Below are 25,132 nucleotides of genomic sequence, written 5' to 3' on the forward strand. Positions count from 1 at the left end.
CTCCTCTGCGTTTCTACCGGCTCCCCATCGTCCTCACTGGGAGGAAGAAGCGGGTGAGAAGCAAACACGTCTCTTTCCACCGTTCTACCTGTTTCTGCAGACTTGTTCTGAGGCCGAGGTGGGTTCACACTTCTCCTCCTCCAGCTCCTTTTCCTCCATCTCCCCCCCCGCCTCCTTTTTAGTAGTTTCATCAGGGGCGTTTGAGTCGGGGGAGTCGCCTTTTAGCAGAGGCAGTGTGGGGCTCGGTGGGGAGGCGTTTGCGTCACCGGACTGGAGGAGCTGAGGAATAGGAAGGAAGGTAAAGGTCCAGTTCTTGTAGAGTCCCAGATTCCCCATTCCGACTCCGATGCTTATTTTCCGCAGCTGAGTGGAGATGCCAGCGTGAAATGCCTGTTGCCTCGAACGTAGGCTCTAAGGGGGACCCCAGAATTGGTGAACCGAAGGAAATCCGGGGAGGCCTACACTTCCTCAAAACTAAGGATTCTTTTGCTTGGTACCCAGGATGATCGCCAGATTTATGAAACAGGTCTTGTCCGGTTTTTGCGACCGCAACTGACACGTGGGAGCTCGTGTTTTCGTTTTCTGTTTACTCCTCTGTCTCCTCACCCTTAACCCACCTTCAGCCAGAGTTGAGACGTTCTTTGAGACATTGCCACCAACCTCTTCTCTAAGCTTTCTTAGTGGAACCTTGAGATCCTCAGCTTTCTTACTCTGTGACAGCACATCAAATGGTAACAGGGCTTATTTAGGCAGGATGGTAAAAACAGTTTCAGCAGCATTCTGGGGCCTGGGGAAATCTCAAGTGAGCTGTAGGGGAGCAGAATTTGCCACCCCAAACTATCTCTGTAGCATATTATTTTAACCTGGTTATTTCCTAAGAAACAGCAGACAAGGGGAAAATCCAGAAAGCCTAGTAGGAGTTAACTTTTTGTAGTAAGAAACATTTACATTTATAAGGGAAATCTCCATTTGTAAGAGTGTCTCCCTCGCTGTACCTGGAAGAGGATGACCAAATATCTACAAACTCTTGCCTGCTGGAGAAGGCAAAGACTTCAGTTTGCATCACAGCCCTACTTTTTACTGCGCTTTTCCTGGTACCCTAACATAACTGACTCTCCCCACCCTCAACATCCTTTTTTGCCTTGAGGGGAGGATGGTATTTAAAGAGAGGCTTCTGCCATTTTGGCGAGTTACTCAGTTTTCCTGGGTCTCTCTAATGTGTCCATGATTTTAAACATCTGTTTGATTTTCTCCTGTCAATCTGTCTCATGTCAATTTGATTCTTAAACCAGCCAGAAGAACCTGGAAGGGTGGAAGAAAATGTCCTCTTCCCCAACAGAGCCAAGACCTTTCCTGTGTCATCGGGAACCTCACAATCAAGTCATAAATGTAATCACTAGAGACCCAAGTGACATAATTATCTGAATAGCACATGGCTGACCTCCCAGAAGCAGCCAGAGGTATTCAAAGAGCCACTGAACTACACAGCTACTAACTAGTTAGTGCAGAAGAATAAGACACTTTATATTTCAAGCAACTTTTTAACAGATAATGGGGGTGTTAAAATACTTTGGGAATATATGGAAATATCCAAAGTAGTTTTCTCTTAAACAGCAACTTTTCATTGGCACCTTTAAAATGATCTTTGATTTCCTAGAAATTACTAGTGTGGACTGTGAATGCTGTGTGGTGCAGTGGGAAGCTTCTAGTCCCTGGAACTGCAAATATTCACTGGGCGATACATGTTCTTTTTTCGTTCCTGGTTCCTCATCTGTAAAATGAGGGGTTGATAGATAGTCTCTGAGGTCCCTCTTCTAATTCCGACTGTAGGATGTTGGTAACATGACTCTTATAGGAAAGAAGGTACTCCAGTAATACGGAGAAAAACTATAGTTTGGCAGAGAGGCTGGGGAAAATCATTCTAGGAAAAGAGGAATGGCTCTGGCTTTGTTGAAAGAGCAGATGTGAGCTTATAAGCGGTCAAAACTAAGGGGTTTGCCGAGTTGCTGTTGTAAGCATTTGCCAGTGTGATTCATAAATTAAAGTAGTTGGCCAAGAAAGTGGACCACAGCAGGCCAGTGAAACCTCTCTTTAGTTTTTATTTAATCTTTATTTGAGCAAAGAACAATCTCTGTAAACAGCTATTCTCCGAGCACATTGAAATACCTGGGAAAGAGCGAATGGGCACAGAACAAGGGTTTGTTGAAAATGGAATGTTTAATGTTTGTCTTTGGAAATAGAGGTGGGTCAGCTGGACTTTGTCCCCATCCTCCCTCAATCAATAGTGTCCCCTACTTCCTGGAGGTAGAGGTGTGACCCTTATTTCCATGTGGACTTCATCTTCTTTTAACCATTACTTCTGTTACTAAATAAGTTTCATGCTTTAGATTACTTATAATACCTAATACAATGTAAGTGCTATGTAACCAGTTGCTGGGGCACAGCAACTTAAAAATTTTGCTTTTTGGAAGTTTCTAGAATTTATTTTCAAATATTTTCGATCCATAGTTGGTTGAATCCGAGGATGGGGAACCTGTGGATGTGGAGCGTTGACTGTAGTTCCTCATTATAAGTATTTTGAGTAAACACTTAGATGCATTTTAATGAAATAGTAAAACTTTCTTTTTTAATTTTTTCCAAAATCTTATATTCTGTTTCATCATAACCTCATTGGGCCAAGGTGAAAAGAAAAACAATTAGAATGAAAGCAATCATTCACCATTCACCAGCTGACTTTTGGCATTGTCAGCTCTATGGACAGGTTGTGAAAAGGCTGTCGAGTGAAACCCCAGAGGAAGAGAAAGGACTTGGCTGTGTTCAGAGGCTGAAGGCTGCCCCCCAGCACTACTGCATAACTCTAAAATCAGAGGCTGATCTGTTTGTGTGAGTTGGTGCTTGCACTGGTGTTTCAGGCCATGGGACTGTATGTGCTCGATTTTGGAGTGGAGTATCTAATCTCTGCTTTTAGGCGATTTATCAGACTAGGGTGGGGTTGTGTTGATCAAGTCATCTTGATCCCCACAGACTGTGGGAGTTGGCTGCTGCTTCCTGGTCCAGGACTGCTGAGGCAATCAGGGTGTCAGCAATGGGTCTGGCAGCCTTCTCCACAACAAATGACTGGTTTGATAAGTCTTTTTTTTTTGGCCGCATGAAGCATCACGTAAGATCTTATTTCCCCAACCAGGGATGGAACCCTTGCCCCCTGCATTGGAAAGAGGAGTCTTAACCACTGGACTGCCAGGGAAGTCCTGATAACTTTTTTTTAATCATGTTACTTGTATTAATAAATCTGAACTCACTACTAAAAGAAAAAGATCATCAGATTGAATCACAAGGCAAAACCCAGCTGTGTGGTTTGTAATGGCTGATAACTTTTTAAAACTCAGTTCTTCAGTTTGTGTTTAAAAAGTGATGTGTGATTAATTTACGGTAGGTGCCCCTCTCAAACAGTGTGTTTGCCCATAAAAGGAAAGTGAGTGTTTGGGCACGTCGTTAGAGCCAGTAGAGCCCCACATCCCGCTACTGCTCTTTGCTCTGTTAAAAACCAAAATTCAACGGAGTAAATTTGAAGACCTCATTGACTTTGTTGAACGATGCACGAATGGGGCAGCATCTCATCTAGTAGATAAGAGGTGCTCCGAGGAGCTCTTCAATGGAAGGCTTTTATAGTCAGAAGCTGGATGAGGCAAGAAAGTTATTAGCAAAAGAAAAAGAAAGGGCTGTTTCAGTCAAGGGCCCCTGCTGTTTGATTTCAGAGTTTCCTCATAAGAAAAACTGGCTTACATAATACCCACCTCACACGGTCTAGGTGATGGTTAAATGTAATCATGTATATGAGCGCTTCATAGAGTGAAAGGTAACACTGATTATTATAATTATTATGATGATTTCAAGTGCATTTGTTTTACTGGTAGGCAGCCTGTCTTCAGTTGACACCTAAAATACAGGGAGACTGAAAAGTTGGAGGTGGGTGGATGACAATAGAAGGCTGAGGATTTTTAAGAAGATAACAGTGTCCTAGATCCAACATCAGTGAAGGTGGGTGCTGAGGGTTTGTGAAATAGTTGGCCTCCTGCTGCTACCTGATATTTGAAACCATAGGATCTATAAGTGATCCTGGTGACCTTCAGTCCACTTTCTATGCAGGCAACGAATCCACTTTGTGAGTGGATGCAATGTCAGTGTTGCACTGATGGCGGAGATAATCAAGTTTACAACTGTGTTACAAGGAACAGAAGATTGAGTGCACAGTTAGTCATTTGTGGACAGGTAAACAAGAAAGGAAAGAGAAGCCCAGGACATATGATAAGGATATTTCCGAGGGTTAGTAAGGGTTAGTAGCTGGGAGGTTGAGGTCAAAGGCAGGGTGCTAAGAGCTGTCATATAAGCTTCTCTGGAAGTGCTTTCCTGGTTCTGTGAAACCTACTTAGCACCCTTTCATGAAACCAAATTATGTGGGTAAACAGAAAGCACAGTGGAGCAGCATCCTGCTGAGAGACCCCATCTCACTCTGCAGGCTTCTTCTGAGGCAGTTCTTAGAGCTGGCCCAAGAAACGACATCTTCTGGATCCAGATCATTGCATGGCAACAATGAAACCTCGGTCCTGTCCTGGGCAAAAGTGAGAACCACGATGTCAGGAAAAGCAACTTTGGGACAAGAGGCCATGTTTATCAAACTTTGCCTCTGGAACAAATCTCTAATCTATTCAGGTGGATTGATAGTTGGCCGGGTCATGCCCAGGGAAGAGGTGAATGACTCTCATTGTTTGTCCAAGAGCAGTGTCCTTGGTTTGCCTGTCTCTGCAGAATTGGGGATTTTTAGATCTGGTCTCCCCACCCTGTTCATCTGATCACTATATAATGAGAACTAAGAGGGGCCTCCAGGTTCACACAGCTGGAACCCATCTCCAGGAACAAACAGCTGGAACCTCTCTTCAGTTGGAGGGAAACTTCCAGGTTTTTGTAAGATTCTTCCACCTGGGTAATCCGTTGTTTTATTTATTTACTTGTTTGTTTATATACTATTTTTAGCTGTCCATCCATTTCAGTGAAACTATTTCCCCCCTTTTAAAGCCTCTGGGCCCAAGCTCATGAATTAAGAAGAAAATGAATTAGATTCCAAAGTTTAAAATGAAAACATATTTCTTTGGGGGATATTCTATATCAGGGGTCCGCAACCCCTGGGCTGTGGACGGGTAGCAGTCCGCGGCCTGTTAGGAACCGGGCCGCAGAGCAGCAGGTGAGCGGCGGGGCGCGCAAAGCTCCATCCGCCACTCCCCATCGCTCGCCTTACCGCCTGAACCATCGCCCCACCCACGTCCGTGGAAAAATTGTCTTCCTCAAAACCGGTCCCTGGTGCCGAAATGGTTGGAGACCACTGTCCTATATATAGATGAAGGGAAATTAGTGCGATTAGGAGCAAGTGGAGGTTTAGGAGAGACTCCTAAATTGTGATAAAATCCCCAAATATTTGGGAAAGCTGTTTGCTGAAGGGCATCCGGAACCCCCCCACCCCCCCACCATACAGGCATTGTATGTGGCTTAACAAGAAAAGAAAACAGAAAATATATTTTTAGCTCTGTTTTCTTTTCTTTTTCGGTATTTATTTATTTGGCTGCGCCGGGTCTTAGCTACAGCACATGAGATCTGAGATCTTCGTTGCAGCATGTAGGATCTTTCAGTTGCGACCTTCGAACTTAGTTGGCACGTGGGATCTAATCTAGTTCCGGGACCAGGGATGGAACCTAGGTCCCCTGCTCTGGGAGCGCAGAGTCAGCCACTGGACCACCAGTGAAGTCCCAGCTCTGTTTTCTTATAACCTTCCCTGATAATTTCTTTCCTTAGGAAAGTTTTGGGGGAATTCCCTAGTGGTCCAGCGGTTAGGACTCTGCGCTTTCACTGCGGAGGGCGTGGGTCCAATCCCTAGTCAGGGAGCTAAGATCCCACAGGCCGTGCAGTGCGGCCAAAAAAAAGAAAGAAAGTTTTGGGTGCTCTTTGAGAGCAAAGTGGGACACATCCCAAGATCAAAAGAAGGTACACTGACCATAGTTACTCATCATTAAAGGTCAAGGTAATTCCCTGGTGCATAAAGTTTGGTGGATCCCTTGAATACAAAATATTGCCTGTGGGGAGAGGAAGAGAATGTTAATTTTTATAAAGACCAAGGGATTGGTTTGAGACAGAGGATAAAGTTAGTCTAAAGAACATTTGGAACAAATTCCACTGACACTTATGTGCTTGGGTCTAGAAGGATATGTGTAAATGAGTCTGACCACCCTTGACCAAATGTGAGGCTCTGCACCCTTGGCCTAGGCAGATTCACTTCTGGACCACAAATAATCTCTTATTTGTTTTCTTCCAATTCCCTTTTACCTCTCTTTTTGGGAAATTGAGAATTGCATATATGCTTGTGGAAGGTATGAGTGGGGGGAGCAGATGTTAGATAGTGGTGACCACTCTCACCAGTGGTGTGTATTTGCTGGGATTTGGTTTCTGGATGTCTCAGGGAGTCAAGATTACAATAAGGCTGAGCAAACTTCAGCTGAGTTGTTATAGAACGAATGTGCAAATTTTGTAAGTCAGAAACAAAGATATTCCTTTACCTCCGCAGATTGGCACATGAGGACCTTCAACCTCCCAACAAACAAGTGGCTTTTTAGGGTGACAAGCCCTGAGGTAGGGTCAGTCCAGTGCCTTAACTAGAAGTGGTATGGGCTGGACTTACACACCGAGCCTTCAGGGATGTTGCATACCAGTGAGATTGGGCTGCAGACCATCCTATCATCTCTTTCTTCCAGCTGGTGCCTTGTGCTACCAGCTAAACTTATACAAACTTATCTTTACAATTCCATGGTCACTGCACTTTTGCTAGTGAAACTAGAGAGGCTCTCTTATGCTTTATGAGAACCAGGGAATTTCAAACTTTTAGAGCTAGCAACTCTCATTTTATAGATGAACAAATTTAGGCCTGGAGAAGAAAATGAAGTCAGTCATTAAAAAAAATTATTATTGAGGGTCTACTGTGAGGCAGGTAGTATAATACAAGGTGAATAATATGAGCCCTGCCCTCCTGTAGATTATGCACCAGTAGGAAACACTGAGAAGTAAACAGGTAATTGTTCGCTCAGATCCCATGAATAATGGTTTTGGAATGGCACCCATGAAACCTGACAAGAGGTAAATCTTTATTTTGTGATATCCTTGTGGGCATATACTGAGCTTTGTGACTTTTGCTTTGACACTGGTGAGCTGTCCTTGGGCTTAATATCTAAAGCATAGAGTGTTTGGACAGAAACTGTAGACAGGCCTGCCAGCTCACACCCCCTTCGGTGAACAGCAATATCCCCTGTACAATACTGGCACCTCCTACGAGGACCCTCTGTTTTCTCTACAGCGTGGGAGACAGCATTCCTATCCACCACTGCCACCTAATGACTCTTTTGGGTACTTCCAGCTCAGGTTCTACTTCCAGATTTTGGACTCTGGGATTCTGGCCTCTGCTCCCTGTGTGACCTTTAAGGACCCTTCCAACCTTGACAGCCTGCCATTCTACAATTGCCTGTGACATTAGAAGGCAATATTTGTCCATAGCAGAGCAAGAGACTTAACTGATTACAATTCAAGAAAACTTTGTCTTCCAAAAAACTAGAAAGAGAAAACACACCCAGGAGACTGAAAAGCACAATGTAAATGTAAAGAGCTTGGCGCATGGGGAGCATGGCAGCCCAGCAGCTGTGATGGAGCAGCCGCCATGTAGGACTACTTGTTATTCTTTTAGGTGTGACTCTTCCAATCATGTACCACTTGCTTGCTAACCTCCCAAGAACACACTTTTGCTGCTGCTATTACAGATCATACTCTTATGTGCTTAATGGAAACCTTTTCAGTGACTATTTCTTTATTTCATAATTGAGGAATGACTTAGTGTATAATTTGGTAATTTCTTAGTGTATAATTTGGTAATTCTTTGGCAGTATACCAAATTTGTCTACAGTTATGATAAAACAGACAAGGTAGTGAAATGCCCCATAAAAGTGATTCAAACTACCACGAGGGCATGACAGTCTCTCTCTCTGAGCCCTTCTGTGTGTCCATCCACATGTACTGTACTCTTTTTCCTCCTAATAAACACTTTACTTGCTTCACTAAAAAAAAAAAAAAAAAAGGAAGAAAGAGAGGTCATTTCGCTCACCCTGTCACACGCCTTCACATGTAACCAGCAGAACCCCGAATCCTCTTGTCTTTCTAGAGCCACAGTTGTACTCCCAGGGCTGGTTAGCATCACTACAGGCTCAGTGCTACAACCTGTGGCCTCTTTAAGGGCTACAAAAATATTTAATACGAAAATATGTTTATTGACTTACACACAAGAAAAGCACAATATAAAAATTAATAATTAATTTAATATCCATGACACTATACCATTTATTATTTTTTAAATAAATAAATTTATTTATTTATTTTTGGCTGCATTGGGTCTTTGTTGCTGCGCACAGGCTTTTCTCTAGTTGAGGTGAGTGGAGGCTACTCTTCGTTGTGGTACACAGGCTTCTCATGGCAGTGGCTTCTCTTGTGGAGCACCGGCTGTGGGCACGTGGGCTTCAGTAGTTGTGGCACGTGGGCTCAGTAGTTGTGGCGCACGGGCTTAGTTGCTCCGTGGCATGTGGGATCTAACCCATGTTCCCTGTGTTGGCAGGTGGATTCTTAACCACTGTGCCACCTGGGGAGTCCAAGACTTGGTGTGTCTTAATGGTCTTTGTGTTCCAGGACCTAGCACGGTGACTGGTACCCAGTAGGGGCTTATGTAGTGTTTGTTATTAAATTAGTTAATATGAATTAAAGAGTGTGAATGGATTTTGTAATGCTACAACTGGCAGAAACGTAAATTTTCAGGGATAGGAAAGAGAGGTTGGGGCTGGAAGGTGTGTTCAGGAAACTTTTAAATAGACTTTCCAAAGGAATCGATAGACAAGACATATGAGACTAATGGGGAAAGGAAAAGAAAAAGATATGCTTAGGTGACGGACGATACCTGATTTATGACGCCCTGTCAGAGGGAAAGGTCCCTGTCCTTTTAGCCTAATTTGGCAATGCTATTCTGTGCCCCTACTGCATCTCCTTTTCCTCTTGGTAGGAGCTTTTGTTGAAAGAGATGGTGATGTTCCTGAGCCCCCTGTTTTTCGTCTTCATGCTGGGTCTGGGTCTGACCCCACTGACCCTGGCTCAGGATGACCGCAGATACAGACACTTCCTGTCCCAGCACTATGATCGCCAACCAAAGGGCCGGGATGACAGATACTGTGAAAGCATAATGAAGAGGCGAGACCTGATCAATCCCTGCAAAGACGTCAACACCTTTATTCATGGCAGCAGGAATGACATCAAGGGCATCTGTGAAGATAAGAATGGAGAACCTTACGAAGGCGATCTCAGAATAAGCAAGTCTCCCTTCCAGATCACCACTTGCAAGCATAAAGGAGGGTCCCCCCGGCCTCCATGCAAGTACAGAGCCACACGAGGGTACAGAGTCATTGTTATTGGCTGTGAAAATGACTGGCCCACCCACTTTGATGAGTCCTTTATCCCTCCAGGGCAGTAGCCTAGAGCTGGCTCTGCTCTTTTTTCCTTGCATTTCCCCCTCTTACTGTAGCAACATTCATTGCCAGGAATCCAGAAAATGAGCTGCTGATCTTTTGTTTTCTGTTTTACAATATGCTTAATAAATAAAAACGTCTCTGAAATCAGTAAAAATCAAAGTCTTCTCACTGATTCTTGGTCTATTGATCTTTCCCCATTTTCTCTATTCAGCTGTCCCCTGAGAGGGTTGGATGGGATAGAAATGCCTTTTTCCTTATCAGTCAGTTCCTTATCAGGCATTAAGGAGGTGGACTTTTACCTTTCCGTGAAGGTAAGGATGTTAAATTCATCTTACAGAGATTGCTGGGAAAATTCCAGGGCTCAAGGCCACTAAGCAGAATTTTTAGAAGCAAATTGTTTTGCTGTCACCTTTCATAAGCCAGTATTACTTTTACAAATGTTAAGCCCTAGGAAGAAGAGTTTAGGACTAAATACCAACAGATTAATTACACTCTCTCTCTCTCTCACACACACACACACACACACACACACACATTTGTAATCCTGCATGAATACCAAAATCCATGCAGGGTAGCCACTCTTACCTTAAGCAGGAAGTAATTTGATATTGCTTTGAATGGAACACTGCCAGGATATTCTCATGGTTATTTTATATAAAGATCAAAAAATTGATTACTATAATTATTTTCTCTTTAATCTTTTACTTTATCAACTGACGTCTGGCAACTCTGAGGTCTTGGGGAGGTCATAGAAAGATTCGAAGCTTATCCTTTATTCTTCTTCAACTTGATATGTTTTTAAGTAAATACAAACTTAGGTTAACAATCTCTGTAAAATATGCTAATTAATCCATGGGTTCAGTGGTTAACTTCCTGTTACCTAATCTCATCAACAGATACCTGGATATTTTATTTAGAAAGTAGTTAATAAATTACAGTTATGCATCACTAGTTTTGCCATCTTATGAATGACTATAGTGGTCACAGTATTCCCCATGGTGGCCTTCCCTGCTGCCTACATGCCCTCAAATGGACCAAAAGCCCTGGCTCCTCAATACCTGGGTTATAGGCCAGTGTCCTGGTGCCACAGAGAGCCCACCCTCACTGAAAGTACTCAATTTATGGAGGAAAGGATGAAAGGTTATGGGTACATACTCAACACATGAATATATCTGCCTTGAATTCATCTATTTCAAAATTGAAAACATTGTCATTTCTTTCTGAAGTAGGGAGAAGGGTTTTCCAAACCTCCTTTATTAGAAAATTTGTCTTGGGACTTCCCTGGTGGCGCAGTGGTTAAGACTGCGCCTGCCAATTCAGGGAACACGGATTCAATCCCTGGTCTGGGAAGATCCCGCATGCCTCGGAACAACGAAGCCCGTGTGCCACAACTACTGAGCCTGCGTGCTGCAACTACTGAAGCCTGTGCACCACCTAGAGCCCGTGCTCTGTAACAAGAGAAGCCACCGCAATGAGAAGCCCACACACTGCAACGAAGAGTAGCCCCCGCTTGCCGCAACTAGAGAAAGCCCGCATGCAGCAACAAAGACTCAACACAGAAAAAAAAAAAAAAAAAGTTCTGGAAATGTATAGTGTTAAAAAAAAGAAGAAAGAAAGAAACTTGATCTTACGATAAAATCAAAAAACTCTTAGGAAGCGAGAAATTTCCAGAGTTTGGTAGACTATTTGGATTTTTTTTTTCTGGTTCTCCAACCAGGACTATCTCCCTAATATTAGGCAAAGGGGCTTCCAAACAGACTCTTGCCCACTCACGATCTTGATGGGGAAAGTCAAAGGCATGGACCATTATTACATAGATCACATCACAGTTGTGAAAACTCACATCTCCAAACATCTACTTAGAGCATTATTATTGCATACCCTGCCCTGGTGTTAGGACAAATGACACTTTCCCAGGAAGTCATGTGGCATTGGGATAGGGTTCTTCCTGACCTGCTGATGGAGCTAGCAGCTGAGTAGCCAACCCTAGTAGTTTTTGCTCTTGATCTCTTGTTCTCTCACAACCAAAGGTTGTTTAGAATGAAATGTTGAGTCACAGGCAAGTCATTTTATCTCAGGTCAATCATCTGAAGAATTGAAATCCTAATCCACTATGTTTTGTTGACTTTGCAAGGAAAAGAGAAGAAGCACCCCCAAATGTCAAGTCCTTTGAAGAATGGTGACATGAAAGAAAGAAAATTCCATGCACTTTGGAGAGGAAACATTTGTCTAGGGACATAGCATAAATTCTAGTAGCTGAGATATTTTGGCTTAAAAAGAGCCTTCTCGTCTCTTGGGAATACAGACTCTCTACAAAATAAGAGGGAGGGTGTCAATAATATGTGCAATTCAGTTTAGTTGTTAGTGTATCAGATTGAGGGAACAAAGGAAACCAAGAAAAATGGAAATTGTAAAAATGGCCACTGCTGACATTTACTGAACACTTAACCGTAGGCTAGGCATTGTGATAAGCACTTTACATTGATTTTATCATTTATTCTTCACAACATTCCTAAGAAGTAGGTATTATTATTATTATGCTTATTCTATTTGTGAGGAAATATACTGAGAGAGGTTAAGTCATTTCCCCAAGGTCACACAGTTAGTGTGGCAGAACTAGGTCTTTGGGATCACAGTATCAAAAGAAGTTCTTACTGAGATTTGATGTGTGCAGTGGAGAAAGCCTTTGGGGCAAGCTCTAAACAAAAGTACGTGTTGGGAGGATTTAGGGATCATTTCATTTTCTGTTGTAGGTAGAATCTTGAGATGCACCCATTGATGTCTACATGGGACTTCTGTTCATAATGTTTTTCCATGTCTTGTTAAATCAGTTGGTTACTGTGGCTGAGGTCATGGGTTTGCTCTTGGATGAATAGTTTAATCTACTCTGTAGCTAGTCATCTTGCTAAACCATGTTGTTGGTCACAAAGAAGCAGGATGAGAGAAAGTAGACAGAACTGCGCAAAATTGGATTTGGGAAAAGCAACCCAAAGTACATTGTTGTGATGAAGCTCTTACCCAAGTGCCAAGTGTATCTTCAGAAGTTGTATCCAGTGGTCCTGGGGTTGAGGGGTAAATCGAACATCATTTCTTCCTGCCATCCTTCTTCCCACAACTCCTTCACTTGCCTCACTTCCCAACTCCATATCGCATATCTGCGGCATCAGACACAGGAATATGACATAGAGCTTCGTATCTTTCTGTGCACAGGCAAAAGGTGGTTGTGAACTTAGAAGCTGGCATTTAAAAGAAGGATAGTTATGTTTGATCCTAATCATTATCGTTAAGGATAGGCTGTAGGTGGAATTAAGTGCAGGTCCCTCGTCAGCCGTTTAATCACTCACACGGGGTGATCCACCATCATGAAGCAGCCTCTTTGAAACAAAGGACAGTAGTAACCATATATATCAAACTAGGATTTCAGCTGGGGCTAACCCTTGGACTGCATGTGTAGAAAATGGACCTGTCTGACGCTCCAAAAACTGTCCTTGCTGCTTTGGGTTGCTCACTTCCTGTTGAATCAGGGATGATTTTGCCTGCCCCTTGGTTTCTCTCTAGGCATCTCCAAGGTAGTGATGGCTCTCCAGACGACCCATGCATTACTTCTGCTCTTGCTGCTGACCCTGCTGGGGCTGGGGCTGGTACAGCCCTCCTATGGCCAGGATCGCATGTACCAACGATTCCTGCGGCAACACGTGGACCCTGATGTGACAGGAGGCAATGATGGCTACTGCAACTTGGTGATGCAAAGACGGAAGATGACTTCACATCAGTGCAAGCGCTTCAACACTTTCATTCATGAAGACCTTGGGAGCATTCATAGTATCTGCAGAACCGCCAATATTCTGTGCAAGAATGGCCGGATGAACTGCCATGAGGGTGTAGCGAAGGTCACAGATTGCAGGGAGACAGGAAGTTCCAGGGCTCCCAACTGCAGATACCGGGCCAAGGCCAGCACCAGACGTGTTGTCATTGCCTGTGAAGGTAACCCAGAGGTGCCTGTGCACTTTGATAAATAGATGACACCCAGCAGGGGTTATGGCCCAGCTGCTGGCCTTTAATTTACTCCTTAAATAACAAAGAGTAATGCATTTGAGCTGTCCCAGGCTCCGTCTCCGCTGCTTCTTTCTTTCCTTTTTTTTTTTTGGTTCATTATATAACCGATTCTGTTAAATACATTACATGAAAGAGAAAGATGAGACATAAACTTATAATGAATCTGAGCTTTTCTGTAATAAGCTTCCTTCTATAATATTGGTCAGCTTTGCTCTCTCTAATCTCATCCTCTGGAATTTAGTCATTACTTAGCACTTCAAGAATTTCAAGGTGCTTTCATCTAAGTTATCTCATTCTAATACCATAGCACCCTTGGGATGCTGCTGCTAGTGTTGCAATATACAAAAGCGCAAAGTTAAGAGATTTGCTAAGACCAAAAGGTTAGTAGAAAAGCTGAGACAAAAGTCTAGTTTACACGGTTACTAATCCAGGGCTTTTTCCACTTCATCACAAGGAATGTTTTGAAAATATCTGGTTTCTGTTCTTCCCAAATGTCAGCTGTTGGGGGAAGCATTAAAAATTTGGAAATAGACACTGGCAACATGAGAGCTCTATCTGTATAATGCGGCAACCTTACTGTGTTTGGATCTAATAAGATCAAGAAATTATACAAGGGATTTTCTTTTCCTCTTCCCAAACTTTTGAGTCGCCCTAGTAAGTCAGAGTATTAAAATGTACTAGATCATTAAGACTCTTCCCGACTGAAAGATTTTTCAAGTCTTCCTTATAATAAAGGAAATAAGATACCTTCAATTCCAAGTATTTGAGAAGACTATAGTCTTGTGTGTGAGATTTTTTTTTTCCCTCCTATCCTCTTTTAATTCTCCTCTAGTTTATAAACATGCACACACTTTAATATCCTCATAAACTCTGGCTCAAGACTAAAGCTCATCAGATCAATGACCAGGACACAAAAAACTTTGTCTCATTTGCTCCAGAGAGAATGATTCCTCTCAAGACAATTCTCATACCCCTTCCTTCTCCCTTTAAATATTTAGGAGCAAATTGGGGGACAGAGATGTATAAAGACATTAACTGCTAAAAGAAGGAAAGTGTGTGTGTGTGCGCGCGTGTGCGTGCGTGTGCGTGTGTGTGTGTGTATGTGAGAAAGGACTGAGCTGAAAGCATTTGAATTGTAGCAGACATATATTATTTATATTTAAGATGTACAACTTCATTTGGTATACATATACATTTTGAGATAATCACTATAATCAAGCTACCAAACATATCTATCATTTCACATGGTTACCCTTACATGTGTGTGTATGATGAGAATCCATAGGATTTACCCTGTTAGCACATTTTAAGTATACAGTACTGTATTGCCACCTGTTAAAAAACTTAGGGGTTCAAAAGAGGCCTCCCCAATATGTGCTACTTTGGCATGTGGATTATTTTGAGCTAATGGCAGTGGAGACCCTGTTAACTCAAGAGAAACTACTGCCCCTCACTTAAGTTCCTAGAAGAATTTAAACTGGGGATTTTTCCCAGAAAAAGAGTTATTAGCAGACATAAAATGGATCGCTTTCTTAGCTTGCCACTTCACACATGAGTCCTAGGAGTGTCTCCCTCCTGCCTCTATATTCCTTGAGTCACTACTTGATTTAGGTCTTCAGTAGATAACACTAAGTTGCTGGGAAGGGCTCAAGATGTATGGACACATGATGGCCATCTTATCTTTTCTTAGAGTCACCTCTCAAATCCTCCATACCCAGGTGCCCAGAATTCTTGCCTTTTTGCCCCCGCTCTTCACCCAAAGAACTAGAGTAGTTGGATTTACAGCGTCCTCTGAGACGATCCCCGTCTAGACTATCAGCACATGATTCCCCGTTATTCAAGGAATACTTGACATGAGCTAGGGTTTACAGTGCACCAGAGTTCCTGTAAATACCAACACGTCCGCATCTAATCCTGATGACATATTTCCCATTCAAAGAGAAGAAACAGGATGGCATTGCTACTAACATGCTTTGAAGACAAGTTCTGGATATAAACTAAGCATTCTGACTATAGGACAGGAAAAAGAATTTTCGCTCTATCCTTCTAGGTTCTGAGACCTGGATGAGATCCCCCTGTAATAAGAGATAGATTAACAAGAGAAAATGTTGACCTAAAACAAACAGACTGCCAGTCATTTCTCCAGCAAAAAATAGGTTTATTTGGGATCAGCAAAGAATTGCAATTTGAGGTCTACAACCATGGTGAGCCACATGCAAGTCTCCAGCAAAAATGGAGAGGAGCATTTTATAGAGGGGAAAAGGAAGTTGAGAGGGCTATAGGAAACAGAGCATGGCTTTTTGTTGGCTGAGTTGTGACAGTCTCTTAATGTCTGAGCCAGGAAAGAAGAGGAAATCTTTCTTCTTCCTGTTGGCTCTGCTATCCTCATAGAGCATGAGAGCTCCCCCTTCTGGTCTCCTGACTCTATTTAACTGAGATTTCTATTTATTATTATTTTTACAAAAAACAAACAGAAGCTTAACAAAATGTATATTTCCTGTATGCTTGGGAGATACCCAAGAAAGCTGACTGAAACTCCCCCCAGTGGCCCAAGCTGATACCTCAAATACCATTTTCAGCTAAAGACAAAAGAGGATGTTGGGGATAGTATTACAGGAAGGAAGGCAATTCACCAAAGTTGAAAGGAGCAAATGATGGTAAACAAGTATTTGTTGAGCCTTGTAGAGACAGTGGGACAGAGAGAAATTTTAACAAACAGACTTTGCTAGGTGCCTCCCTGTCTACACACCTAGTTTGTACTATACTATAATTATCCCCGTAACTATCTTCCTGGAGCAAGTCCCCTACCTACATTCTGTCGACTGAAAAAAACGCACAGCCTGAAAGGTGAGAAGGGTGTTTTATTTGGTGGACTTACTGAGGACCTAAGCTTGGGAGACAGCCTCTCAGATAGCCTTGAGGGGCTGTTTTGAAGAGGTTAGGGAGGAGCCAGGATATATAGGAGTTTTTCCAAAAAAAAAACCAACAGGTAGTTGGAACATCAAAAGATTACTGTTAATTAAAGAAAAACCAGGCGTCTTAAGTTTAATGAATTTAGCACTTTTCTGTGTATAAGAAGATGCAAGAGTCTGGGCTCATTGAAATCTTTCCTTTGAGATGCACCTTGACTGTCTAGGGCCAGTATCCTGTTTATCTCCATCCTGAGTTCCCCTCAGGGGGCACCGTTGCGGGGTGGCTGCAGTGGTTGCTGGCTTGATGGCTTCAATACCCCTTGTTCACTGAAATGGCAGATGGTATTCTTTGTTCATAATTCTTTTAGGTAGTTAGAGGGGAGGTCAATGGTTCTTCCTGAGTCTTGTATGCCATGATTGTTTTCAGCTCAAAATAATCCACATGCCGAAGTGACACATTTTGGGGAGGCAAATGTTGCTCCCTTCAGAGGCATATTTTGGGGTGGCATATTCCGCTACCCTTTATGGCATTCTGATAACAAGGTGGCCCAGTGAGAAATTCAACTGAGGAGGCTTAGCTAGGAACAGCCCTTGAAGAAATATGTTCATAGGAAACACATTCAAGGATCTCACTTTGTCCGCAAACTGTGCCTTTGACTAGATACTTTTCAGCTCTCAATGGAAGTCCCACAGTTTACAACTCCAGATGTGGTTTTCCTCACTGAAGTTCCCATAGAACATAGCCATCCAGGGAATTTCCCCTAGAAGTTTGTTGGGAAATGAGTTTAGGAGCCAGATCTCTGGTGGTCTCCTGATAACTCTAGATAACCCCTCTCTGGTGTTACCCAAGGCCTTGCAATTCCTTTATGCCCACAAGTCAGTCTTTGGTGTTTGACACCTTTGCTCCAGGCTATTCTCACAGTGAACCCAAGGATTCTAGATGAGAAGCTATAGGAACTGGTTCTCTTAGTGAGGCTGTCCCTCACCCCCACCCCACTGCCAATCAGTTGGAACACTGTACCTCCCACTGCTATTCCTTTCTTCCTTCCTTCACTGCTGCAGACTTCTTGGCTCTAAGAAAAGGGGAAAGACACAGACTCTCTGCTCTTTAGATCCATAAACTGATCCCTACTACAGCCAGTGACAGGAGTGTTGGATCTAAATAGGGTGAGTTACGTTTAGAAGGGTTGGTGCTGAGAATGCTTAAAGGGAAAGGCCCAGGAACACTGTAAGGGGCTTGATTGGACTTCTAGATGGTGGAATTAAAAAGAGACAGTGACCCGGGCTTCCCTGGTGGTGCAGTGGTTGAGAGTCCGCCTGCCGATGCAGGGGACACGGTTTCGTGCGCCGGTCTGGGAGTATCCCATATGCCGCGGAGCGGCTGGGCACGTGAGCCATGGCCGCTGAGCCTGCGCATCCGGAGCCTGTGCTCCGCAACGGGAGAGGCCACAACAGTGAGAGGCCCGCGTACCACAAAAAAAAAAAAAAAAAAAAGAATAGACAGTGACTCAACTTGTAAGAACCAAAGACCTGGACTCAACTCAGCGTTAATCTCACTGATACAGTTCTTGGAGCCTCTCTCCACTCTTCCACCCCTCCCCACTTCTTCTCCAATCTTCCTGAGCATAATACCATTGACCCTTAGTATCCATGGGGGGCATTGGTCCAGGACCCCCCCATGCCCAGGATACCAAAATCCAAGCTTGCTCAAGTCCCTTATATAAAATTGTGTACGTAGTATTTGCATCTAACATACACGCATGCTCCTATATGCTTTAATCATCTCTACATTACTTATAATACCTAATACAATGTAAATAACTGTAAATACAATGTAAATGCTATGTAAATAGTTGGCAGCACACAGCAAATTCAAGTTTTACTTTTTAGAACTTTCTGGATTTTTTTGGGGGGGGGACTATTTTTAATCCATAGTGTGGTTGGTTGAATTCCTGGGTGCAGAACAAATAGATACAGAGGGCCAACTGTACATTGAAGCAGCTTGAATCCTGGTCTTCTCTTCATCCTATTTAGGCCTTTTGAGCCAGGGGTAGGGTGCCACAAATGAGAACGTGCCTACCCCTTGCGCTCTGTTTGATGGAGTACTTGACATTCTCAGATATGCTCTCAGTACACGTATCTCATTAGCCTCTTACAGGTTTGTGAGGGAGTTATTATTAAGCCCATCTGAGGACATCACACTCAGAGAGTTGAGAATCAGGTTAGAAATTCCACAGGGCCGGGTATACTCCTCATGGTAAATGACGACAGAGAGCTAGTTTAAAGGGAAGACTTTTTCAAGCAACTCTCTGCTCTAATTTTGACCAGAGTAGCTGTTGTGAGGGCAGTTTCAATTTTGGTACTTGATTGATTAGAACAATATTTCAAAACTGGAGTTCCTTTATGCTGACCTTCTTAACAATAAATCAAGGTCATTTATAATGATGATAATTAGGGAAATGGCCTCTGAGAAGGGATGTGGGTAGTCACAAGTGATAACATGTTTCACACAGGCTTTGGGGAAGTGTCTTAAAGAAGTCAAGATCCTGGTAAGCACCATCTTGCAGAGTCAGCGTAGTTGCAGCCTCAGATTTCAAGGAACCAAAGCCTTCCTGCTTCAGAAATATCTCCCAAGAAATATCTCCCAATATCTTCATCTTCTGTATCCCCTTAAAAGGCAACAACACTTTCCACCTCACAGACATAGAGCTTAAAATACCATTTTCTTTAGGACACATGCTCTTTTGAGAATTGATCTGGGGACTCCCTTGTGGTCCAGTGGGTAGGACTCCGAGCTCCCAATGCAGGGGGCTTGGGTTTGACTCCTGTTCGGGGAACTATATCCCACATGCATGCGGCAACTAAGAAGTCCGCATGCTGCAACTAAAAGATCCCACATGCAGCGACTAAGACCCGACGCAGCCAAAATAAATAAATAAATATTAACAAACAAAAAAAAAAGAATCGATCTGGACTGCAAAACAGCTAGCTAGAGGGTGATTGGTTCCTCAGTTCAGGTGGAAGAGATGGCAGACAGGAGGTACTTGGAATTCTCAAAATGAACTTCATCAGTTTTTTACAACTTTGTGCTTATCTCACTCAGGCTGTAACATATTTTCCGTTCTTATAAACTTTATTATCTAATGAGAGTTATCACCTTCTAGCCTGGGAACCAAATGATAAAAATTTGGTTGAAGAGCCTATGTTGGCAGAGAGGAATTTTAAGGTAGAGCTCAGCAGTGTTTCCTCTCTGTTCCCTGTACACCCACAGGTGGCCCTGGTGACTGAGATGGCATCCTCTCTAAAGGTCCTAGGCCCTCTCTTGGCCCTGCTGTTCCCTCTATGTGGGCTCCTTGTACACAGCCAGAACGTTTCCTGGAGGGAATTCGTGAAACAGCACCACCCTAGCACAAACTGGGAATTCAGCAAGTACAAGTGCAGTGATCTGATGAGGGAAAGAGGTGTTTCAAAAGACAAGAACTATCACATCTTCGTCTATACCGTATGGCACAAAATTGAGCATATATGCATCAGGAACTGGAGAGATCACTACAGAAGTGTATATATATGGGCTCCATATCCCTTCAAAACACTCAAGTGCTACCGGAAGAATAGCAAAAACAACTACAAAGATTACAAGAGCTACAGCTACATTGAATTCCATTGTGGCATGAATGGGTTTGTTGATGGCATAGAGGACGTGCAGTTGTTAGAAGATATCAGCAACTAGAAAGTTGACCCACACCCACAGGTTTTAGCCTTCAGTGCTTCCCAAGTGGTGGCCCCTCCCTGCACCAAGAGCCCTTGCATTTATTTGCCAGTGTTTTCCAACTACTGAGAGTTATGTTTCACGTGGTTTCTTACTATCGTAACTTTGCCTATGTTGTTTCTTTGACTGGAATACCCTTCTGTCCTTATTTACCTGATTTACTTCTACATTTTTGAAAAGATTCAGCTCATATGGAATTTCTTTTTGACTAACCCAGGAATTTTCCTGATATTGACTCTCCTTATAACTTTGCAAGTGGAATGATCTTCCCATCCCTAAATAAATTTTATCATTCCAATGTGTGAAATTTATTTATGTGTTGTGTGATTAGCATGGGTGTTATAATTGTGAGTTATATAGCTTATGCTTGAATGTGACTTGTGCTGTATGTAGGTTTAAAGTGTGTTATATGTGTGTGTCTAATATGTGTAATAGACTTGTGTGTATGATGAAAGTATAACTGTTTATGTGCTAAGCTGGGGAAAAGTTGTGACCTAGGCATTGATTGTGGGGATATGCTGAGTTCCCATACCCACCCAGATTGATGGGTGTGGCCAGAGCTGATAAGGTACAAAATATGTATCATGTTCCTGGCACATAGCAGGTGCTCAGTCAACACTGATTTTCTTCCTTTCTATCCTTTGACTTGGTATTTTAATTTTGACTTTGACAAAACAAACATGACGAGTGCCCATCAATTGTCTCCTCTCCCTGGATTTCTTTAAGAATGTCTGTAAGGAGGCTATTGCATTTTAGATGAGTTACGGTAGTATGTATGTTTCCTGATGAATAATACATTAAGTAGAAGATATGAACACAAATGAGTTTATCTGATAAAAACCGTTTTCACTTGGCAGAGATATAGGGTAGGGCTAGAGGTCTTTAAAATGAAACTCTCATCAAGAGTGGGGCTTAGGGACTTCCCTGGGCACGGTGGTTAAGAATCTGCCTGCCAATGCAGGACACACGGGTTCGATTCCTGGTCCGGGAAGATCCCACATGCCGTGGAGCCACTAAGCCCATGAGCCACAACTACTGAAGCCCGTGCCCTCTAGGGCCTGCATGCCACAACTACTGAGCCTGTGAGCTGCAACTACTGAAGCCCACGCGCCTAGAGCCCTTGCTCTGCAACAAGAGAAACCACCACAATGAGAAGCCCGCGCAGCGCAATGAAGGGTAGCCTCCGCTCGCCACCACAACTAGAGAAAGCCTGCGCACAGCAACGAAGACCCAACGCGGCCAAAAATTAAAATTTAAAAAAAAAAGAGTGGGGCTTAAGACTTGCATTTTGTTGGAGAAAAGAGGAAGTAGATTGGAGAAGGAAATGTTGAAACACAAGTAAGTAAGGTCCACAGAAATTCTGTTTGCGAAATGAGAGATAGAGATACAGAGTAAGAGAAATGTTCGCTTCGTATAATTTTGCTTGGGGCAGGTATGCGAAGGAGAGATACTGAACGTTAAAGGACCCTGTGTTCTTCAGCCTCCTGCATCACTGAATGACTCAAGCCTTGAATCAATTAGAACAAAGACCAGGGTATAAACATTTTAAATTAGATGACACTTTAAATTAAGCTGCACACTATAAGGGAGCAGAATTTTCCACCCTAAAATATGTCTCTTTGGTATAAGGATTATTTTAGCCTGGTTATTTTTTAAGAATCAGCAGATATGAGAGGAGCTCTGAAAACCAAATAGAAGTCACTCTTTTGTAAGAGACATTTACAGGTAAAAGAGAAATCTCCATTTGTAAGGGTGTCTTCCTGCTGTACCAGGAAGCGGTGGGGGGGTGGGGGACGGGACTCATTCTCTAGAAACTCTTAGTGGTGGACAAGACAATGATAAGTCTGCAAAACAACATCATCTTCGGGCTTCCCTGGTGGTGCAGTGGTTGAGAGTCCGTCTGCCGATGCAGGGGACGCGGGTGCGTGCCCCGGTCCGAGAAGATCCCGTATGCCGCGAAGCAGCTGGGCCCGTGAGCCATGGTCGCTGGGCCTGGACGTCCGGAGCCTGTGCTGCACAACGGGAGAGGCCCGCGTACCGCAACAACATTATCCTTGTTTCCTGTGTTTTCCTGGTCATCTCCCATAGATTTCCCTCCCCAACATCTCCTTTTGTCTTTAGCCGAAGGTGATATTTAAGGTGATGGCCCCAGCCATTTTGGCAAGTTACTCAGTTTACCTGGGTCTCCACCATGTATTACACGTATATATAAATGTATAAACTTTTGTTTGTTTTCTCCTGTCAGTTTGTCTTATATCATTGAATTATGAGATGAGCCAAATATCCTAGAAGGGAAAAAAGGAAAAAAATTCCTCCCCAACAACACCTTCCTGGAACTCGGGCCTCAACGAGTAGCCAGTGAATCTAGATTGGTCATTGTGCTCCAAGCATAGCTCCTCAGCTTTGCCATTTTTTCAGTGTACTTGGGAATGAGCAAATACCTGGGAGATGATGACCTATACCAACCAAACTCACAAGAGATTAGTGTTAAACAGCAGTTCTGTAAGCAGATAGGGTAGGGGGTCCCTGGAGAAAGAGAACCAGGAAGGGTTTTCTTGACATAAGAGAAGCCATTTTAGCCTAAGCCATTTTGCGGTCTAAGCCTGGCCACAGGATCTTAAGGGAAGTAAGGGAATGCAGGAACAAAGGAAAGCAGTCACGAAACAATAGTTCAGCAATAAAACAGAATCTTAGTTCCTCCTCAAGGGACATACATTACAATCTGATAAAGTCTTTGCGTTCTGTAGGAACTAAGGCCCCCACCCAGGTGGAGGACAGAATGATGCTGTTGACGTTCCTGACTTCAGTCAGCTAAAGCTTGGACTCTGTCAACCTTTCCCCAGTTCTATGCTGAATTCTCCTCTGCTCAAGCCCCTTCATGAATATGCATATACCCTTAGCTTAAAATTTCCCCAGTTTTGCTGTTCCAGGGAGACTGTTTTGGGAAAGATTCCCAGGGTTCTCCTTACCTGCTGCAAGTAATCATAAATCCTTCCTTCTCCTGCTCTTTGGCTTGGTTGTATCTTTTGGCTCGACATCCACCAAGAGACAAACTCAGTTTTTGGGTAATAGTTCCTCAGCATTTATCAAGTGAGAAAAACAATCAGTATTTCCCCACATGTCAGATGATCGTTGAGGAAATACTCACTTTCTTTAGCCCAGCATGTTGTCAAACCCAAGTTGTTGTGCCTGATACACTGTGATGTCAAACAACCTGAAACATCAAAGTTTGGAGCAGAGAAAGGTTTATTGCAGGGCCAAGCAAGGAGAAAGGGGTGGCTCATGCTCAAAAGACCTGAAATCTCTGATGGTTTTCAGGGAGGAATTTTTAAAGGCAAAATTTGGGGTGAGGGCTGCAGGGTGTGGGACTTTCTTCTGATTGGTTCGTGGTGAGGCAACAGGGTGGTGCTCCAGAACTTGTGCTCAGCTTGAAGTTACCATCCTCCACCTGGGCGGGAGCCTTAGTTCCTGTAGAAGAATTCAAAGATATGTTGTTATGTATATCCCTTGAGGAGGAAGTAGCACTCAGGAGGACTTTATCTCAGAATCAAGCATAAGACCAGTCTTAAGAACTTGGACATTGGGTGAAAATCAATGTCAGTCAAGAAAAATGGTTCTCTACAAAGAATGGGTAACAGAATCACTGTGGAGTTAATCAAATATAGATATGCAAAGATGTCCGTCCCCAAGATTCTGATTCAGTAGGCCTAGGATCTTGGCATTTAAAAACTTTTCATAGACAATTCTGATGTGAGGCCAGGGTTAGGAGACCCCTACTTTAGGACATGGGTAACTCGGTATTGTTTTCCTCTGTAGTGGGTTTGGTGTACAATCAAGTTGTGGAACTGCAGAGAGAAGGAGGACTGTTCTAATACATAGGATGTAGAATAAGATATATGAGCACTAGGCAAACAGACTTATTTTTTTACTCCTTTTTTATTAATTTTTATTGGAGTACTGTTGCTTTACAATGTTGTGAACAGACATCTTAAAATTTTTTCTTTAAGTGATGGACTTATTTGTTCAGAGCAATTTTAGATTTACAGAAAAATTGAGTAGAAAGTACAAAGCGTTCCCATATGCCTCTCTTCCCTCCCTCCTCTCCTAACCACACTGTTCGCAATTTTCTTATTATTAACATCTTATTTTACTGTGGTACTTTTGTTATATTTGATGAACCAGTATTAATAAAGTCCACAATTTACACTAGGATTCATTCTTCATGTTGTACACGTTTTCACAAGTGCATAATGTCATTGTATGGGAAGAAAGCTTTCCTCAACACTCTTAGGGTCTCTGGCTGGGTCTGAAAATTCAACTGACAAAGACAGATCAATAGGAGAAAAGCATACAAATTTTATTAAATATTTACATATACACGGGAGCATTCACAAGAGAATGAAAAATCCAAATAAGTGAAAAGAGCAGGAAGCTTTTATACCTTTTAGCCCAAGAAACAAGATATTCGTAAAGAATTGACAAGACAAAGGGGTTTGGCCTATGGTTAGTAAATGGTGAAGAAGTAACTAGAAAGATAAGTGTTAGTTTCAAGATTCTTTTGCAGATTCCTCTGGTGCCCTCTCTGGGAGGTTGAGGGTCTATCTCCAGTAAAAAGAGAATTTATTTCCTGGCTTTGGACAAAAAGGGGGGAGCTTTTTCTGCACTTCATGATTCTTAATTGCCTTCAGTGCAAAATAATTTTTATGTCAAAGAGCCATTTTGGGGGGTTACATATTCTGATTTCCTTCAGCATGAACATGGAATATCTCTCCATTTATTTAGATCTTCTTTTGATTTAT

At 42.9% G+C, this 25,132-nt stretch overlaps 3 protein-coding genes and 1 long non-coding RNA gene across 10 annotated transcripts; 3 read left to right on the plus strand and 1 right to left on the minus strand.

Annotated features, from left to right (window-relative positions):
• The first annotated feature begins 11 nt into the window (after nucleotides 1-11).
• On the plus strand, nucleotides 12-9,768 carry ANG (angiogenin). Of its 5 annotated transcripts, XM_089907424.1 has the most exons (4): nucleotides 12-118; nucleotides 364-526; nucleotides 1,293-1,389; nucleotides 9,134-9,768. In XM_089907424.1, the coding sequence occupies exons 3-4, from the start codon at nucleotides 1,321-1,323 to the stop codon at nucleotides 9,596-9,598; spliced, it is 534 nt and encodes a 177-aa protein (XP_089763550.1). In that variant the 5' UTR covers nucleotides 12-118; nucleotides 364-526; nucleotides 1,293-1,320; the 3' UTR covers nucleotides 9,599-9,768. The 5 variants fall into 5 exon arrangements, with proteins under 5 accessions (XP_089763550.1, XP_022443298.2, XP_089763551.1 ...); XM_089907425.1 differs by lacking the exon at nucleotides 364-526 and having other exon boundaries at nucleotides 34-118; XM_089907428.1 differs by lacking the exons at nucleotides 12-118; nucleotides 364-526 and adding an exon at nucleotides 2,681-2,883 and having other exon boundaries at nucleotides 1,303-1,389.
• RNASE4 (ribonuclease A family member 4) lies at nucleotides 16-14,425 on the plus strand. Its single transcript, XM_022587588.2, has 2 exons — nucleotides 16-118; nucleotides 13,155-14,425. Exon 2 carries the CDS (start codon nucleotides 13,172-13,174, stop codon nucleotides 13,613-13,615), a length of 444 nt encoding a protein of 147 aa, XP_022443296.2. The 5' UTR covers nucleotides 16-118; nucleotides 13,155-13,171; the 3' UTR covers nucleotides 13,616-14,425.
• LOC115803393 (uncharacterized) lies at nucleotides 9,333-23,475 on the minus strand. 3 transcript variants are annotated; one of them, XR_004024116.2, is made up of 3 exons: nucleotides 23,303-23,475; nucleotides 12,615-12,751; nucleotides 9,333-9,390 (listed from the first exon to the last, which is right to left on the minus strand). It is a non-coding gene; the product is annotated as an uncharacterized LOC115803393 (long non-coding RNA). The 3 variants fall into 3 exon arrangements; XR_004024114.2 differs by having other exon boundaries at nucleotides 12,615-12,796; XR_004024115.2 differs by lacking the exon at nucleotides 23,303-23,475 and having other exon boundaries at nucleotides 12,615-13,160.
• Nucleotides 14,523-22,098, plus strand: EDDM3B (epididymal protein 3B). Its single transcript, XM_022587587.3, has 2 exons — nucleotides 14,523-16,499; nucleotides 19,836-22,098. The coding sequence occupies exon 2, from the start codon at nucleotides 19,854-19,856 to the stop codon at nucleotides 20,292-20,294; it is 441 nt and encodes a 146-aa protein (XP_022443295.1). The 5' UTR covers nucleotides 14,523-16,499; nucleotides 19,836-19,853; the 3' UTR covers nucleotides 20,295-22,098.
• Nucleotides 23,476-25,132: the final 1,657 nt, after the last annotated feature.

Source organism: Delphinapterus leucas, chromosome 2 (genome assembly GCF_059928025.1).
Source record: "Delphinapterus leucas isolate spDelLeu-1000000601 "Yukka" chromosome 2, BTC_Dleu_Yukka2, whole genome shotgun sequence".
NCBI classification, from domain to species: domain Eukaryota; kingdom Metazoa; phylum Chordata; class Mammalia; order Artiodactyla; family Monodontidae; genus Delphinapterus; species Delphinapterus leucas.

What these genes read in the sequence shown, in the direction of transcription:
- EDDM3B (XM_022587587.3), top strand. Translation starts at nt 19,854, where the DNA reads ATGGCATCCTCTCTAAAGGTCCTAGGCCCTCTCTTGGCCCTGCTGTTC.
- ANG (XM_089907424.1), top strand. Translation starts at nt 1,321, where the DNA reads ATGTCCTCTTCCCCAACAGAGCCAAGACCTTTCCTGTGTCATCGGGAA. An exon ending in CTCACAATCAAGTCATAAAT is followed by an intron (nt 1,390 to 9,133) that starts GTAATCACTAGA and finishes TCCTCTTGGTAG; the next exon opens with GAGCTTTTGTTGAAAGAGAT.
- RNASE4 (XM_022587588.2), top strand. Translation starts at nt 13,172, where the DNA reads ATGGCTCTCCAGACGACCCATGCATTACTTCTGCTCTTGCTGCTGACC.